General features: G+C 45.1%; 1 protein-coding gene across 7 annotated transcripts in view; it reads left to right on the plus strand.

Moving 5' to 3' along the window:
* ALPK3 (alpha kinase 3) overlaps positions 1 to 15,671 on the plus strand; it is a 47,996-nt gene that overhangs the window by 15,428 nt on the left and 16,897 nt on the right. For all 7 annotated transcript variants that reach the window (XM_057494826.1, XM_057494827.1, XM_057494832.1 and 4 more), the window contains 2 exons: positions 2,688 to 2,805; positions 3,362 to 4,595. In XM_057494826.1, the coding sequence (XP_057350809.1) occupies positions 2,688 to 2,805; positions 3,362 to 4,595 (1,352 nt within the window). The remainder of the gene's footprint in view (positions 1 to 2,687; positions 2,806 to 3,361; positions 4,596 to 15,671) is intronic.

A 15,671-nucleotide genomic window follows, 5' to 3' on the forward strand; every position in this document is an offset into this window, starting at 1 on the left:
CCATACCGGGCACTATTCTAGGAACTGGGGACACAGCAGCAAGTGACACAGATAAGTCACGGAGCTGACATTTCCACAGGGGTTTGAGAGGATGGACACTAACTAACAAACTCATAGCTGTATGATATGCATTTGCATTCTATGACAGCAATGCTTTCTATGAAGACAAATAAATATGGTAAGAGGTACAGAGGTGCAGGGAAAGAGAGCGGCTGTTGTACACAGGGTGGTAGGCAGGCTCCCTGAGGGCTGACGTGCAGCCAGAGAAGGAATAGGAAGGTGTGGTGCCTGCATGGTGTGTCAGGCGAGCCTGAGGGCCGCGGGGCCGGGTGTACCGGGGAGGGCGGAGTGGAGGGGTGAGGGGAGCCGGGACGAGGGCCCTTCATGCCAAGGAGCGCCACGAGCTGACTTTATCTTAAAAGACTCACTGTGGCTGCTGTGCTGATAATGGGCTGAAGAGAGACCAGTAATGAGATCGGTAGGGACGTTATCACAGAAATCGAGGTGTAAGTCGATGGTGATAGACCAGGGCTGTGGTGGGGAATGACGAGAAGTGATCAGATTCTAGATCTGTTCTGAAGCGCAGGCCCCTGGGATCATCTGGCCGAGTGGACATGAGAAAAAGCAAGGAATAAAGGATTACTTCCAGGTTTCTGGCCTGAGCCAAATTAGAAGGACAGAGTTGCCATTCACGGAGCTATGTGGGACCTGCCTTGGACAGGGGAATAGGAGCTTGGCCTGCTATGTTTGACGCCTATTAATCCTCCATGTGAGACGTCAGATGTGCAGCCAGAACTGACAACCAGGAGCTCAGAGCAGCGGTCTATGCTGGAGAAACAAACCGGGGGGTCATGAGCATGTAGCTATTTCAAGGCCACAGGACAGGATTTGATCCCCAGGCTACATGGATAGAGAACAGACAATGGTTCTGAGGCCTGAGTCCTGGGGCATCCAACATTTATAGGCCTCGGTGGCGAGGGGTATGGATGAAAGAGGGTAGGAAAAGTGGCAAGTGAAGCAGGGAGAGCCCTCGGAGGGAGTGGTGCCCAGAAGTGAGTGGGCAAAGGCGTCAGGTCGGGGGTCAGTGCTGACAGACCAGGTGTGGCCTGAGAATCAGCTGCAGGTCTGGCGGTGTGCGTGTCGTGGGTGACCTTGATGAGAGCTGTGCAGTGGCGCAACAGCCTGACTGCAGGTGTTGGCAGGTGCAGGAGGTGAGGGCAGTGAGTGCGGGCCTGTCTTCCAGAGGCTTCTTCTGTAAAGGCGAGAGCAGAGAAGTAGAGGCAGGAACTAGAAGAGGATGTGGGGTCAGATGAAGTTCTTTTAAAGAAGGGAGACAGTATGGCAGGCTGGTATGCCGATGGGAATGGTAGAGTAGAGAGAAGTGTGATGATGCGGGAGAGAGCAGGAGTAATTGTTGGAGAAATGTCCTTGATGTAAGAAGAGATGGGATCCAGTGAGGATGACTTTAAGTAGGCGTGGGGGCAGTTTATCCCTGGACAGTAGGGAGGGCAGAGGATGTGTGCTTAGATGCAGGTGTGTCCCCAAATTGTATAGGGACCTGCCTTACCTTTTCTAATGTACTGTAGGTTTCCTGAGTGCAAGAGACCCTGTCTGTCACTCACTTAGCAGTCAGCACATACTTAATAGATATTTTTGAGGGAATATATGTTAGGAGCCTTTGATCTAATAAAGATTGCATATTGATTGGAGTCAGCCTAAGAAATGAAGCAAAATTCATGGATAAAGCTTGACGGGCTTCTTATGGAATTGACAAGTAGGTGTGCCCTGTACTCAGGCAAGGGATGGACCCAGTATTTGGAAGGAAGTTGGGACTCTGACTCCCATCTCTTATTTTATTCTGAATATCAACTTCATTTTTCCATCTTGCTGCAGAACAGCTTTGTCTACTTCTCAGCCCATGTGCCAGAACATGGCTGTACCCCTTCAAGTTATATTTCCAGACACAGGGTAGATTGTCTCTAGGTCCTGATTCCCAAATTCTAGGTCAAGTAATTGGACTAGATTAGCTGATTGCAGGTGTCTATTACTGGACCAATCAACTATGTGACAGGGGAGGCAGGGACATGTAACTCTAATGTTGGAAGCTCTCCTTGTAGGTAGGGCTGGGTGTCCTCAGAGGGGAGGGACTGGGAAGACACCTCAGTCAGTCTCACAGCAGTGAATGGTTAGATGGATGATGGGTGAGTGAATGGGTGGATGGATGAACAGATGGTAGATTGATGATGGATGGATGGATGGATGTTCTAGCTGTGTCATCAAATAATATTAATGGTTCATGAACCTGAAATGAAAGAACGAGGACTCTTGGCAGTGGTGTTGTGGGGAGACCTCTGAAGACAGAGTTGTTATTACAGTTGAGGGTATATAACAGGCCATGGAAGGAGGAGGCTTATTATTACTGGCCAAAGCTTTCTGGAAATTCCTTGCTTCCCTTCTTACCAGGAAGCTAGGAAGTTTCTTTTCTGTATTTGCCTTCAGCTTTGACAGGGCCTAGCTTCTACAAAATAATCTGAGCTGTAAGACAGCCCTGCTCTTCCAGCAAGCCTGGGACAGATGGGCCAGTCCAGTCTTTTCAGGTGGCCGGGGGAAGCCATGGCACCCTGTTCTCTCCATCCACCATTCTGGAACTGGTCTTCCTGCAATCCAGTGTCCTGCTTCCTTCTCAGGATACCCAGAGCCAGAGGTGACGTGGTACAAGGACGACACAGAGCTGGACCGCTACTGTGGCTTGCCCAAATACAAGATCACTCATCAAGGCAACCGGCACACGCTGCAGCTCTACAGGTTAGGGAGAGGGCCCTGGTCTGCCCCCTCTGCCCTCCTGAGGGTCCTGGGGCCCAGGCCTGCCCTCAGAAACGGAGTCAGCTGAACAGAGATGCCCTGGCAGGGTCTGGGGTGAGGGCGGGGTTCTGCTGCTGAGCTGCACTGCCCACCAGTGTCTGGGGTTCCCTAAGGCCATGGTGGGAGTATCTCTGATAGCCAGAGAGCTGGGCACAGCCAGAGGAGCTCCTGTCCCAAGGAACATTTTCCATGAGGTCAGCTGCCAGAAAAAGTTCCTGTGTCATCCTTCCTTCACAAGGGGCTGTGTAGGTCACTGCCTCTGAAGGGGGCTCTCCTGGGCCCCAAGTCTAGTCCCTCCTGGAACACCATGGCCTTGGGCAGCTCCCGCATGCTTGGCCTCAGTTTCCTCAACTGGAACAGACAGTGCTGGGTATGGTGACGTCTGAGGTGGGGCGCGGCTCTCAGGGTGGGATTTGCAGGGTGCGGGGTGGCATGCTTATCTCTGCAAGGCTCTGGCGGCACAGAGGGGGCGCCCCTTACCTCCTGCTCCCTGCTGTAGGTGTCGAGAAGAAGATGCCGCCATCTACCAGGCCTCTGCCCAAAACACTAAGGGCATTGTGTCCTGCTCAGGGGTCTTGGAGGTGGGCACCATGACCGAGTACAGGATCCACCAGCGCTGGTTCGCCAAGCTCAAGCACAAGGCTGCAGCAAAGATGCGCGAGATTGAGCAGAGCTGGAGACATGGGAAGGAAGTGGTGGGTGAGGCCGACACCCTACGCAAGCTCAGCCCTGACCGCTTCCAGCGAAAGCGGCGGCTGAGTGGGGCCGAGGTTCCAGTCACCGCCAGCCCTCCCAGGAGGGCTGAGGACAAGACCCCGGCAGCTTGGCAGGAGGGAGAGGCTGAGCCTGGTCAGCTCCCTGGCTTGGGCCTGATCAACAGCTTTGCCTCCGGAGAAGTGACCACCAATGGGGAGGCCGCGCCTGAGAATGGAGAGGACGGGGAGCATGGCCTGTTGACATACATCTGTGGGGCCGTGGAGCTGCGGCCTCAGAGAGCCCCCAGAAAGGAGTCTGGGGCCAAGAAGAAAAAGAAAGATGAGGGACCTAAGCAAGGTCTGCCGAAGCCAGAGTCAGAGAAGGCCGCTCAGAGCCACCATTCTTCTGGAAACCGTGTCCCCAGTTCAGACAAGCCCGACTCCTGTGGGACACAGGGGCCCATGGACGTGGAGCAGGCTCAGACCCAGCCCAGAGGCGGGCCTGCACGGGGGCCCAGGTCCTCCAGAGTCGACAGCACCAGAAAGCCAGCCTCTGCTGTGGGCACTCAAGACCAGGCCCGCAGTGCCCGGGGCCCTGTCCCAGGCCCAGACCAGGAAGAGTCTTTTTCCCCGAAGGACATGTATCTGGAGAGTACCGGGGCAGTCAGGCCTCAGGAGGAGGACAGGTCCCGCTCCTCAAGTGGCAGGGTGCCTGGAGGAACGCCCTCGGGGAAGATACCCAGAGGGGCTGGAGGTGAGAGGGGGCCTGCCACCCCTGGCCAGCCCACACCCTTGGTTCCCCAGCCGACTGGGCCTTTCAACAGGAAGAGATTTGCCCCTCCGAAGCCCAAAGGGGAGCCCACCACCAATAGCAAGCCTGATTCTTCCCCAAGCCAAGCTCCAGAACCTGGGGCCCAGAACGTAGGGAAGGCGCCAGTGCAGGCCTCTGCCCAAGTGCCCACACCCCCTGCCCGGCGGAGACACAGCACCCGGGACAGCCCCCTACAGGAACGAGCCGGCCACAGGACTCCTGGAGAGGTAAGTGTGGGTGTTGGGTGCCTGGAGGCCACTCTGGGAAGCTGACCTCATGGAAAGTCTTGCTGCAGCAGCTGGGCAGCCAGTGAGCAGTGGGCTATTTATAGAAGGGGGTGGGGTGGGGTGGGGACAAAGTATCAGCCAGAAGCAGGGGACCACAGGCCCGGCCCTTGCCCCAGCCCATCTCTAGATGCCAGGCATGTGGGCAGCACAGGCTGTGAGCCTATCCTCTGGCAGAGTGGCCCTTCACAGCCAAGGGGACTGTGCCCCAGAGGGAAGTGGAGGAGGAGGATGTTCTTCGGGGAGGGAGGAGCCAGTGGAGCGTTTTCTGTGGGCTCCACTGAGGTGGCAGTGTTGGTGGGGAGGCCGAGCGACAGGAGGGAGCTGTATTGTGAGTGGGTCCCAACCTGGATGCTTCTTTGAAGATGCAAAAAATACCAAATGTCTGGGAAATTCTGGTGTAGTCTTGGTTTCTATCTAAGATTTTGGAGTCAAGTATACATACCTATTGTGCGATCCTGGGCAAGTCTTAGGAGCAGAACACTAATACCCACTGCCTAGGGCTGTTGCAGGAACCAGGGCTTAGCACAGGGCCTGGTGCACGCTGAGAACTAAATCTTGGCAGGAGGTGTAAGATGCTACTGAAGTGGGGGTTTACCTGGGAAGAGGAGCCGTCATTTCCTGGCGATGGGGTGGCCAACAGGTCAAAGGTGACATTTAGTATGGGGGATGGGGAGGGGATGCCCAGTCTTCAAGAAACTCAGCCGGCGACAGCATTAAGGTGTTTGATGGGGAGGAGGGGGCGGGGAGAGGAGGGGTCCGAGGGGTGACCGAGGGAAACAGCTGGCCGTGCTCTGCCTGCTCCCGTTTCCAGGGGCAGAGGGCAGGCGTGTCTCGCGGGCGTGCGGGAGGCAGCGCTCTGCGGTGGGGCAGGACCAGGACAGAATTTCATATGAGCGGCAGAACGAAAAGTGTCACAAGAGTTGGGGTGCGGTGGGTAAAACAGATGGGATAGACTTACACTAGGAAATGATCGGTGGTTTATCTGACATTCAGATCTCGCTGGGTATCCTGTATTTCTTTTCATTAAACCTGGCAACCCTGAGTGGAGACAGCATTTTGGTAGGAAGTCAGATGAGACTATTTTGGGGATGGAGGAAACAGGAGCGTGGATCCCAGGCAGCAGGAGGAGCGGATGGTTTCTTGGAACAGGGAAGGGAGACGGAGGAGGATAAGCTGCTGCTTGTGGGGGGCAAGGGGAAAGGGTGCTTCATGGGGAGACAGCAGCTGCCTTTCCCGTGGGAAGAACATCTGTGGGAGAAGGGGGAAGAGGCCAGTTTCGAGGGTGATCGGGGGGATGGTTTTATTTCAGTGGGTGCTGAGGCTGGTCTGTGGACAGTAGTTGAGAGGGCTGTGGAGTGGGGCAAACCTCCAGCCAGACTCTCTGGAATCTGTTCATGACCCTCAGCCCCTCATGCTTGGTCTTTGGAGACTCTGGCTGCTGGTGTGGTGAGTTCCCAGCCGCACCAACAGGGCTGCTCCGGGTGCCTAAGAGCGCGGATTGCACAGCAGGGCCCCACTGTAGGGAAGGCCCTCAAAGGCCCCCAGGGAGCCCATTTGGGACGTGACCAGCTGGTGGCCACGTCTGTGGGTGAATGTGGCTTCTCCACCACGGGGGTGGGGGACACCCCAGTCAGGTCTGCTGCCCCTCCAGGCGGGGCCCTCCTGGCCTCAAGGTGGGAGAGGACTGGGGAGGCGCAGGCTGTCTGCACTGGTCCCCCTGTTCTTGCGAAAAGTTTTCATTTAATTTTTTTATGCTTTAAGAAACTCTGAAATATATCCTACATGTAAAAAATGCATTTAACATCCATGTGTGTTTTGAAGCTGTTGCTGTTTAGTGACTGAATTTGATTGTTTTTTTTAATTGTCTCATTCTACCAAATCTATTTTTTTTTTATCTTTTTTTTCTGGTTATGAAAGAAATACATGGTTATACCAGAAAATATTCAAAGGAGAAAGTAAAAATTCAACTGTAATTTTACCATCCATAGACATCTTGGTGTATCCACCTGTATTTTTATATATGTAGTTGTTTTATTTTTTAATATTTAATTTGTATTATTATTCTGATTCAGTTTTATATTCTGCTTTCTTTACTTCTCATTATTTCATGAGAATTTTTTCATTGTTCCTAAAAATTATCTGGAAAACTTCCTATTTAAAGTTTGCATAAGGTGCCATGATATGCATATTTTAGCCATTTCTTCAATAGTCTTTATGCTTTCTTTCCCTATTCTGAAGTTAGTTAAATATTAATCTATATTTTTCATAATTTTTGTTGTTTAATTCCTTCATTTAACTTGTAAATTAATCTGGAATTGATTTGTCTGTACTATAACATCAGTCTCTAGTTCAGTTTTTTGTTAAGAAGTAGGTAATTTCTCCCAATCATTTGTGGAATATTTAACCCTTACCTATTAATTTGTGATTCTTTGTGTACTAATTTTACTAATTTTTATATACACTAAAGCCTATTTAAGTTGCTAAATATACATCTATCATACCATTAACCTGTTTGTTGATTCTTACAACAGAATGATCTTATTTTAATCATTGCAGGCTTAATTTCTGGCAGAGCAATCCTCTTACACTTCTTTTAAAAACTTTCTTAGCTATTCTTGCTTGTTTATTCCTCTAGGAAAATTGTGGAATTGTTGTTTGAAATTCTTCAGACTCCAAGATACATTGTTTTTTATCTTGTATTTTTATATTCACCATTTAAAAAGCATTAAATCCAAAAAAAAAGAAAAAGCATTAAATCCTCTCATGGAAAACTAAAGTCAGATTTGCATTTTTCATGGTCTTTCAGTGAATCTTGTTAGATATATATTTTTGCATAGCTTTATTGAGGTATAATTTATCTACCACAAAAGTCACCTATTTGAAGTGTACAATTCAGAGTTATGCAGCCATGACCACAATCCAGTTTTAGAACATTTCTACCACCTGAAAAGATCTCTGTTACTTTTTGTTCCTACCCCCAGACCAGGCTTTCTATTTCTATATCACTGGTGTTTTGATTGGGATTGCACTAAGTATAAGAATTAATTGGGAAAAATCAACATCTTAATATTTAGTTTTCTCATCTGAGACCATGGTATTTCTTTCCATAATTAAAGCCTTTTTTCTGGTCTCTTTAAGTTCTGTTGTTTTCTTCATAGGGGCTCAGCATATCTCTTGTTAGGGTGTTTTGCCTGAGGGTTTTGGTTCTGGACAAGTTGACTATAGATTCAGTGGGACTGAGAAATTACAACATTCTAAGGGTAAAAGGGTTTATTACCGGCTTTATTCTCCTGGCAATAGGTTGTGCACTAGAATCATGTCTGCATTCAACAGTCTGCAGGTCCATAATCCTCCTCCATCTCTGCCTGTGCCCAGAGCACTGGGCAGAGCTCTTTATATAGTGACTCAGTCAATAATAGCTTATTGTCTATGGTTGTGGGAGCAGTCGCCTAGCAGCAGGCCAGTGACATCAGCAAGTAGTTGAGGGTCAGGCGAGGATCCTGGCCACAGGAACTTCCATTTTCCCCACACAGGGCAGGGCTAGGTACATTAAGGGTCTCTGCTTCTGGAGTACTGTGCCACTGCTTTCCTACTCTGTCCTGATTTTCTTTCCTGGAAATAAGGGGTGTCTCTGGCACCTCAAGTTGGACTTCTATCTTGGATAGGGATGAGGAACACATGCTAGAACTGAGGACTTTTGGGTTGTTAAGAATGTCCAAACACCTTCCCGTTGAGCCTAGCCATGCTCTTCAGACAGCTGTTTCCTTGGGCAGAAAAAGTCTTGCCTTCATGGTATTTGGTGAATAGGGACTGGCCTTCAGTGCCCTCAAAGGCTGCTTTTTAGTACCATAACCTGAGATCTCCTCTGAGACTTGCCCAGATCTCTGTGGCTGAGCTCAGGAGTGTGAAGACATGGTGGAGTGCCCCATCTGCCCAAATCCTTGGAGGGAGCAGTGTAGGCATGGGAGAGCTCTGTTGAATCGTGAGACTTCAGAGGGTCTCTTGTGAAACCCCGTAGTCCTGAGGATGATCATCTCAAGATGTAGAAACTCCCCTCCCATAAGAAGGTCTCTTTGGTTTTCAGAGAATACATGAGAATGGGTATTTTCTGAGAGCTGTTGAAGGGAAAGGGCTTGAGGAGAGAAACAACCCTGGCCTTGAGGAATTATCTAATGAATCAGGGGATTAGACATACAGCAAATCTAAGTGCAAAGAAGATGTGGTAAACAGCTACTGCAGTAGGTTTCCAAGAAAAGAGGGTGGGGTGGTTCTGCCGTCATTAGGGAAGGTCTGCAGTCACTGGGAAGACGCCAGATTGGTTGCCAGCATGTGTAGGATTTGTTGCTGGAAATACCATAGTAGAAAAACATCAAATAGATTTTTTTAAAATATAAGAGAATGCCTGTAATATCCCCAGATAGAAAATTCGAAAGGTGAAAGAGAGGAAGGAAGACATTCTTGGAAGGATGAAAAGCAAAGGGAAGGTGGTGGGCTAGAGAAGGACTGTAAAACCTGCCTGTCCTGCTCTTAGTGCCTAGATGCCCTTAAAGCTTTCCAGCACTTTTTCCTCTCTTCTGTGTCTTGTGTTCTGCTTTGGTTTGTTTAGCAGTAACTGTGACATCACCCAGGCTTGGGGTCAGATAGAAAGGGGAGAGAACTAACACTTACTGAATATTAGCTCCCAGTAGTGCTGGGTGAGGTAATTCAGATCCACTGTCCTGCAGAGGACAACTAGTAAAGCTGGGAAAAATATAAAGATGTCTGCTTGAGGGCATTGGGGAGCTAGCAAAGTGAAGAATTACTGGCCTAGGATCGGGGAGAAGATGGAAATCCAGAATGGCAAGGCCAGCTTTTGGCGCAGCTTTTATCCAGAGGTTGTTTGCTACTCCAGAAGAGGAGAAGGAGGCTCAGCAGTGTTTGGACAGCCTCATGGGACTAGTGAGACAGAAATTGGAGTCTGTGGTCTCATGAGCGGTACCTCTGGCAAACCCTTGTGCTGGGGCCCTGAAGGCCTAGGAATAAGGGAACCAGAAGTAAATTACCATCATAGGAATTGAGGCTTAACTCTGAGTTACCTGGGTGATTAAGAAATAGCTCAATCCCTGAAATTAGATTAAGTTGATTCAAGGTACTTGGTACCCTCAAGCACCTGGCAGAAGCAAACAAAAATCAACTGGAGGAAAGACAAGTATTAAATTATTTCACTCATATGTGCAGTGTAAGAACAAAGAAAAAACTGAAGGAGCAAAACACCAGAAGACTCACAGAACCCAAGAATGGACTAACAGTTACCAAAGGGAAAGGGACTGGGCAGGATGGGTGGGAAGGGAAGGATGGTGGGGGGAGAAGAAAGGGGGCCTTATGATTAGCATGTATAATGTGGAGGGCACACAGGGAGGGCTGTACAACACAGAGAAGACAAGTAGGGATTCTACAGCATCTTACTACGCTGATGGACAGCGACTACAATGGGGAATGTGGGGGGAACTTGGTGAAGGGGGGAGTCTAGTAAACATAATGTTCCTCATGTAATTGTAGATTAATGATACCAAAAAAAAAATCATCTGGAGGATGTTAGCATCATCTTAAGCCTCAAATGACTTTTAAAAAGTGTTTCAAATATAGTATTGGCACCCAAATAAAGATAAGCAGGCACAAAAAGAGAAGAAAACATGAAAAAGAACCAGCAGAAATAGCAAGAACTATAAATGTATTCACAGGGATTTCTAGCCTTTGGAATTATCAGACATGAACTACAGAACTAAAACTATTCTTCGTATACTCAAGATGGTAAAAAGACAAGATTGAAAAGTTCAGCAAAGAACTAGAAGGTATAAAAAGAGATAAAAACTTAAAAATGAACTAACTAGAAGTACAGAACTGAAAAATACAGCAGTTAATACTAAATTTAGTTTGTTTTGACAGTTCCAGTTTTGGATGGTATGGATTAAACAAATTCCACCCTATATTTCCCATTGAATACAGTTAAAATGGGCAAAATGCATGATGCAGCTATTTGATGACTTGATAAGCAAATAGTAGCAGACAGATTGGGGGAGAAGACAAGAATTCAAAGTACCATGGAACCAGCAGTATTCACCCTTTTTCCCTTTTATACATCTTCTGATATTCCCTGGCCTGGTCTTAATATAATCAGAAAATCAGAAATAAGCATCAGCATGGAGAGGAAGAGCTCCAGGAGAAGCCTTTTAGATGAAGCTCAAGGATGGGAAAGGGGTCTCCTGGTGGTGACAAGTCGTGAGAGCAGAGTTCACAGGTGCCTAAACTTTGAGGGAAGGGAATCCCCTCCATTCAGAGAAGCTGTAGTACCAAGAGGGCGGGATAAGTCCTTGTTGCTCTTTTTCCCTATTGGACATCTTCTTCGGCCCAGGACACAGGCTTATGTGTGAAAGTACGTGATAGAGGTGGGTCAGTGAAGCCCCAGCTATCTGTCCAGGGGAAGGAAAAGAGAGCCCTGAGGACCCAGGAAGTACAGGAGAGATCATGGAGAGGGAGAGGATGGGGAGAGGGACTTTATAAGCTACTTATAGATTCGTAGGCTTATTCCCAAGCTGTTCATGCATGGATCTGGTTCTGAGCAGTGTACCAAAAACTTTGACCGGTGAACTGAGAGATCATTATCCAAGTCCCAGACTGGCTGCTGGGTGGCACACACACAGGACAGGTCTGCATAGTGCTGCAAAGGCTTTGCAAATAGGCCTGACCTTGAAACTGCAGCCTTGCAAGACTGAATGGAATTTGCAGCCTGAACACAACCAAGTTGATTGTTTGCTAACACAAAAATATTAATGTTTTTCATGGGATTTATATAAGAAACAGAGTCTCATAATGTTAAAAATGTCCAGGATATAAGAATTACTTGGCTTATGAAAAAATCTGAAAAATATTAACTTGTATAGGAAAAGACAACTAAGGAATGCCAATGTCAAGATGGCAGCAATGTTGGAATTATCTGATTTTTAAGACAGCTTCTATAAAAATGTGACAAAAAGTAAGGGTGAACACTTTAGGAATAAGCAGAAAGATAGAAAGACCTGGCAAAGAAATACAAGATATGAAGAACCAAATGTTAATTTTAGAACTGAAAAATACAATAACTGAAAGAAAAAGACTTGCTGGTTGGGCACAATGGCAGAACTAAGATGAACAGAAAGAGTTGGTGAACTTGAAGATAGACCAATACAAATTATTCAATCTGAATAACAGAAGGGAAAAAAGATAGGAAAAAGAAATGACTAGAGCCTCAGGGACCTGTGCTACAATATCAAAATGGCTAACATTTGTGTCATTGGAGACCCAGAAGGATAGAGTGTGGTGCCGAAAAAGAAACAATGGCTGAAAACTTCTCAAATTTGTCAAAAGATACAAACCTACAGAACAAGAAGTTCAGCAAACCCCAAATAAGATGCACCCACAGAATATCATGCCAAAAAACATCATAATCAAATTGCCAAGAACTAAAGACAACAACAAAAACATTGAAAGTAGTCAGAGAGAAAAACAAGGTGTTACTTAGAGGGGAACAATGACTCAAGTGCTTGCAGATTTCCCATTGGAACAATGGAGGTTAAAAGGAAGTAGAATAATATTTTTTAACAGCTGAAAGAAAAACAATGTATATTCTACATTCAACAAAAAATATCTTTCGGTACTGAAGGTGAAGTAAAACTATTCCCAAATGAAGTAAAACTAAGGGAATACACTGCTAGCAGACCTCTTCTAAAAGAATTGCCAAAGTAAGTTTTACAGATAGAAGGGAAATGATACCAAAAGGAAACATGTATTATTAAGAATTAAGGAAACAGAAGTGGTAAATATTTGGGTAAACATAATAGATTATTATTCTCTTAAATTCTTAAAATATGTTTGAGAGTAAAAAGTACAAATTGTAACATCTGCTAGAGTTTCTAATATATTAAATGTAATACATAAAACTGCAATATAAAGGGACCTATATGATGGAAAGATTAATACATTTCACTAAAAATGGTAAAATTTTCGTTGACTATAAGTAGACTGTGGGAAGTTAAGTATATAAATATTGTAAGCCCTAGAGCAACAATTAAAATACTATATAGAGAAATATAGTAGAATTCACAACATATGTTGAACTGGAATTCTAAAAAAAAGTTCAAATAATCTAATAGAAAACAGGGAAAGGGGAAGAGAGGGAGGAAAATCAGAGGGAATGAATAGAAAACAAATAAAATAGTTGACATAAATCCAAAATATAAATAATTACACTATATGTAAGTGGTCTAAACACACCAAGTAAAAGATAGAAATTGTGAGAATGGATCAAAAAATATTCTCAACTCTATGCTTTTTTAAAGAAATCAATTTCAACTATAAAGACACAGGTAGGCTAAAAGTAAAATAATAGAAAATATATACTGTACAAACACTAGTAAGTTGAAAACTGGAGTGGCCATATTAATATGAGACAAAGTAGACTTCAGTGCAAAGAAAATTACCAGCAAAAAACTAGTGAATTACATAATGATAAAGGGGTCAATTCAAGAAAACCAAACCAAACAAAAAATATGTTTGCTGCTAACAACAGAGCTTCAAAATACATGAAGCAAAAACTGGCAGAACTGAAAGGCAACATAAACAAATAAGCAATGATAGTTGGAGACTTCAGCGTTTCTCAGTAATTGGTTGAACTAGTAGACAGAAAATCACCAAGAATAGAAGAGAGAACCGAACAGCAATATCAACCAGCTGGATCTAATAGACACGTTGAAAATCCCATGTAATAACAAGAGAACACTTATTCTTTTCAAATGCATATAAAGCATTCACTAAAATATATCATATCCTGGGTTGTAAACAGACCTTAACAAATACAAAATAATTGAAAGCATACAAAGAATATTCTGTGACAGAAACAGAATTAAGTTAGAAATCAAAGACAGAATGATAGTAGGAAAATCTCCAAACACTTTTAAATTAAATGAAACACTTTTATGGGTCAAAGAGCAAAGTTTTAAGGGCAATTAGAAAATATTTTGAACTGAATGGAAGTGAAAATGCAAGATAGCAAAATTTTGGATACTGCTAAGTCAGTGTTTTTAGGAAAATTTATAACATTAAATATTTGTATTAGGAAAAAAAAGTTCTGAAATCGATAATCTAAGCTCCCATGCTGAGAATCTAGAAAAGGATGAGCAAAATAAACCAAAAGCAAGCAGAAGGAAAGAAATAAAGAAGAAAAGAGAAAACAATGAAACTGAAAACAGAAAAATTATGGAGAAAATAAACCAAAAGCTAGTTATTTGGAAAGATCAGTAATATTGATAAACCTCTAGCAAGACTCAGGAAAAAAAAAAAATGAGAGAAGACACAAATTGCCAGTATTAAGAATAAAAGAGGGGCTTGATTATGGTGATCATTTCACAATATATAGGTATATCAAAACATCAAAGTATACCCTTAAATATATATGAGTTTTGTTTGTCAATTATACCTCAATAAAGTTTTTTTTAAAGAATGAAACAGAGTATCACTAGAGGCCCTGCAAGCATTAAAAGAATAATAAAGTACTACTATGAAAACCATGCATTTAAATTCAACAATTTAGATGAAATAGATGAATTCTTTAAAAACCATGAACTGCCAAAATCATGCAAAACTGAAATAAGATAACTTGAAAAATCCTGTGAGTGTTGCAGAAATTGAACTTGTTAAAAGTCTTCCAAAAAAAGAAATCTTTAGGGCCAGATAGTTTCATTGGCAATTCTACCAAACATTTAAAGATGATAAAGCCTCAGCATCAGCCTTGGGTCTGGGTTTCAGGGGAAGGAGATTCCAGGTCCTTGACACTTCCCTGGACTATCCCCGTTAGGCTCCTGGTTTCATCCCCTACCTCCCAACACCAATGCTCCCGGGCCCTGCCCTCTTAGAGGGTTACAAGCCATGGTACTTGTCAGTTAGTAGCTCATTCCTGTAAACCTCTTATGTGTTTGGGCCTGTGAAGGATATGCAGGTGAACCTGACTGTATCCTTAACTCTGAGAATTTATGGGGAAGATAGACAGGTTGGCAAATTAAACCTACTCATGTTCTTCGCAGTGAAAAAGCTCTCAGAGAACCAGCTGGGTTCACCCCTGCTCACATAATTTTCATTCTTAAGAATGCATGACATTCCTTCTCCTATCCCCACATAGTTCCAGACATAGACACACACACCCTATAGCGCTTAGAGAGCTCAGCCACCGTGGAAGTGCACGGGAAGGATTCAGTCAGTCATTTGCTGTATAGTTTTTGTTGATGGGCTCTAACCTTGGGCTTGTGCTGGCCCTCTTCAGAGGGGACAAATTCACAGATTAGCCCGTGACACACGCGTGAAACCAATAGGTGCCACACAGAATGAGGGATGATGGTGGAGTTAGGTCCATTTGCCATGGGCGCATAGGGGAGGAAGCCACTTTTTTTTTTTGGAGGGGTGGAGGAGGGAACTCAGAGGTCTTCAAAGAACAGAAGAAACTTGAGTGAGATGTTCAAGGATGAGGAGGCCTCCAGGCACTAAGACGGCTGAGGATGTCCAGCAGAGAAAAAATACACAAAGTGGTTATAAAATAGTGCAGCAGTCAGCACCATAAGTTAGTTTTGTTGGGTGGAGGAGCCCGTGAGTTGAACCTGGAGAGAGAGATCTAGGACCCTTGCTGAAGGATGGGTCTCATTGATCACACATGGTTTTATTCACCTATTTTCATTTATAATTGAATTTTGTTGAATGTGTCATATGCAAATTATATAAAATTGTAGAAATACAAAAGGTATGTAGAGACTATTGCCTTCCTGAATTCCTTACCCCCACCACTCAGTTCCTCTTCCTGAAGTCAGTTGCTGGAACTGGCTTTGTGGGTATCCTCCCAGAACTGTTTTCTGTCCATTTACAAATCTGTGTGTGTCTGTGTATTTTCCGCACAAAGGTTGCGTATTATGTCTTCTACCCCATACCCTGCTTTTTTGTTTGGATTTGATACACCCA

The sequence above is a fragment of the Manis pentadactyla genome, chromosome 18 (genome assembly GCF_030020395.1).
Source record: "Manis pentadactyla isolate mManPen7 chromosome 18, mManPen7.hap1, whole genome shotgun sequence".
In the NCBI taxonomy this organism is placed as follows: domain Eukaryota; kingdom Metazoa; phylum Chordata; class Mammalia; order Pholidota; family Manidae; genus Manis; species Manis pentadactyla.